Raw genomic sequence first — 2607 nt, 5'->3', positions numbered from 1 at the left:
TAAGCCAACTTTTTCACTCTCCTCTTTCACTTTCATCAAGAGGCTTTTTAGTTCCTCTTCAGTTTCTGCCATAAGGGTGGTGTCATCTGCCTATCTGAGGTTATTGATATTTCTCCCGGCAATCTTGATTCCACTTGTGCTTCTTCCAGCCCAGCGTTTCTCATGATGTACTCTGCATATAAGTTAAATAAGCAGGGTGACAATATACAGCCTTGACGTACTCCTTTTCCTATTTGGAACTAGTCTGTTGTTCCTTATTAATAATATAATTAATGCCTATATTTTAATTAATATCATTCATATTCCTTTTATTATTTAATTCATTTATTTAAAATTAATAAACACACAACACTGTTAATTGTTTATATCTCAATACAAAATAAAAAGTTTGAAAAAAATTAATTAGCAGAAACCTCAATTAGGGTTGGCCCACTGGAGGTGGGAGCCCTTACTGACCTGAGACAGTAATGGTATTCAAAAGAAGAGTCTCTTCTTTCCTGGCAAGGACTCAGACAGTGAAAAGCCATGGACTCATTGGTGGCTACAGCCCATCTAACTTCCTTCTTTAATCTACATAGAGTGTTAGCTCAGGACGGTTGTATTGCCCTTGAATTTAAAATTCTTTCTTCACAGCGAAAGAATTGAGAGACAAATAGAGAGGTTAAGAAAGTAAAGTGAGAGTCTATTTAAGCAAGGTTATGCTCTCAGCGGGAGAGGAGAGACAGGTGAAAACCTGGCGTCCCGGTTTCTCAGGCCAGGCAGTTATGAGGGGGATGGAAATGAAGAGTTGGAATGCTCGCGAGGAAGGAGAAGTCCGGGGGTCAGATTCCTGGATTTTAATCCAGCACCGTTTCCAAGGGGAGAAGGGATTTTTGTCCTTGCTCAGCTTCGATCAGAAGTGTTATGACGTCCGTGCCTGATGGGTACTTCTTCATCTGTCCGGCTAATCTTACTGTATTGAGGGCATCATGAGCAAAGTTACCTTCGGACACAGGAGATTCCCACCTTTCTCCTCCTTTCTTTGTCTGCTACCCAGACACTTACCACCCAAGATCTGTGATTTCCTATCAGGCTGGAAGTTCCTGCTTTCCTCTGCCTTTGGATCCCTGCTATTTACGAGACGCAGGCGCCCCTGCCCCCATTTCTCCGCTCATACCTAGTGACCTGCCTGCTGTAATAGCGGCACACCCCAACTGCAAATCCCTGATGCTCCTGAGCGGGGAGACATCTTTACAAAAGAAATGGGGGCCAAATTGTTTCAGGCCGGCAACTTCCAAAGTCACTATTGTCGTCCGGAAACCACTCGACTCTCTGGAGTCTAACGCAGAAGCCTCTCCCAGGTTTTCCAGTCTCCACCTCATCACCTCCTCCCCAGTCAGTCCTCCTCTGAAATACTTTAAAACTCGAGCATCTTCCCGACTTGTTCACAGCCCTCCATGGTTCCCAGAATGCGGACTGTCGGCCCAGCTGACCCAGATGGTTGACGTCTCCTTAATGTCCTGTCCCTGCAGAGAGGACTCCAACCCCAAGTTTCCCTAATGCTCTGGTTCGTGTGCGCCTCCAAGGATCGGCACGTGCCGGGCCCAAGGCCTTTAACACGCCACACTTCATCACACAGCGTGTCAGAAATGGGACCGCCACACACGCACGCCTAAAGTTCTGCACTCAGGGGACTGAACCGCGGTGCCCTGAGCTGGTGACCCTCACGGGGGCTTGAGGATCCGGGGACGAACAGTCACCTGGGCCGGGTCCTGCCGCGCGTCGGTTGCCATAGGACCCATTCGGTGCAGCAGGGAAAACCTGGGCTGAAAATCCTGAAAGTGGTTCCGCAACCCGTTCACTCCTGTGCAATGTGGACGGCGACCCTCGGGATCTTGCCAGTTTCTTTAGGCTCGGCTCCACCCAGTGATTTAGAGCCCTGGATCCTGCAGACAGCAGCAAAAACGGTCAAACGACCATCAGAAAGACGCCCGAAGTCCCGCCTCCTCCTATTTCACATTCCCGGAAAAGCCCCAGTTGAGTACCAGGCCGCGCACAGACTTCTGGACAATGTAGTTCCCCTGCGTCCACGGATTGCTGTGTGGACCAGACCCTTCCCCTCCCTGCAGGGCACTAATTGGTCAAATCCGCCGGAAGAACCTCTTAAAAACACATCAAAATAGACCCAGCAAAGCCTGTATGTATAATCTTTTAAAAATTCTGATCTAACTCTCATTTCTCAACATAAAATATGATACAAGATTAGAAAAAATGCATTCCAGTTGTCTAAAGACTGAGTAGCCAGAGTCGTTGTTTGTTTTTTATGAAAATCTTGGAAGCATTTGCAAGTAAGGAAATAAGATTTTGGGATAAAAAAGGCAATTCTGTATTATTGTCTAAAAAAATACATGAAACTAGATAACAGAACTCTATAGTGGATACTGTCTGCCTAAATAAACCCGAGGTAATAATCAACCACAGCACATTCACTTGTGATCAAAGAATTGCAACTCGGTGCACATTAAAGTATCAGGGCTCCCAGGTGGGGCAGTGAGAATCTGCCCGCCAGTGTAGGAGATTCAAGAGACTCGCGTTCGATCCCTGGGTCAGGAAGATTCCCTGGAGGAG

The 2607-nt window shown here is 46.9% G+C and overlaps 1 protein-coding gene across 1 annotated transcript in view; it reads right to left on the bottom strand.

The window, feature by feature from the left end:
- The window catches only part of LOC105001423 (zinc finger protein 419-like), a 9955-nt gene extending 7977 nt beyond the window's left edge, over positions 1 to 1978 (bottom strand). Inside the window, exon 1 of the mRNA XM_010857677.1 lies at positions 1740 to 1978. Within this exon, the coding sequence (XP_010855979.1) occupies positions 1740 to 1781 (42 nt within the window). The 5' untranslated portion in view covers positions 1782 to 1978. The remainder of the gene's footprint in view (positions 1 to 1739) is intronic.
- Between the last annotated feature and the right edge of the window lie 629 nt (positions 1979 to 2607).

The sequence above is a fragment of the Bison bison genome, unplaced genomic scaffold, assembly GCF_000754665.1.
Source record: "Bison bison bison isolate TAMUID 2011002044 unplaced genomic scaffold, Bison_UMD1.0 scf7180017864383, whole genome shotgun sequence".
Lineage (NCBI taxonomy): Eukaryota > Metazoa > Chordata > Mammalia > Artiodactyla > Bovidae > Bison > Bison bison.
This window is presented reverse-complemented; position numbering and strand designations above follow the sequence as displayed.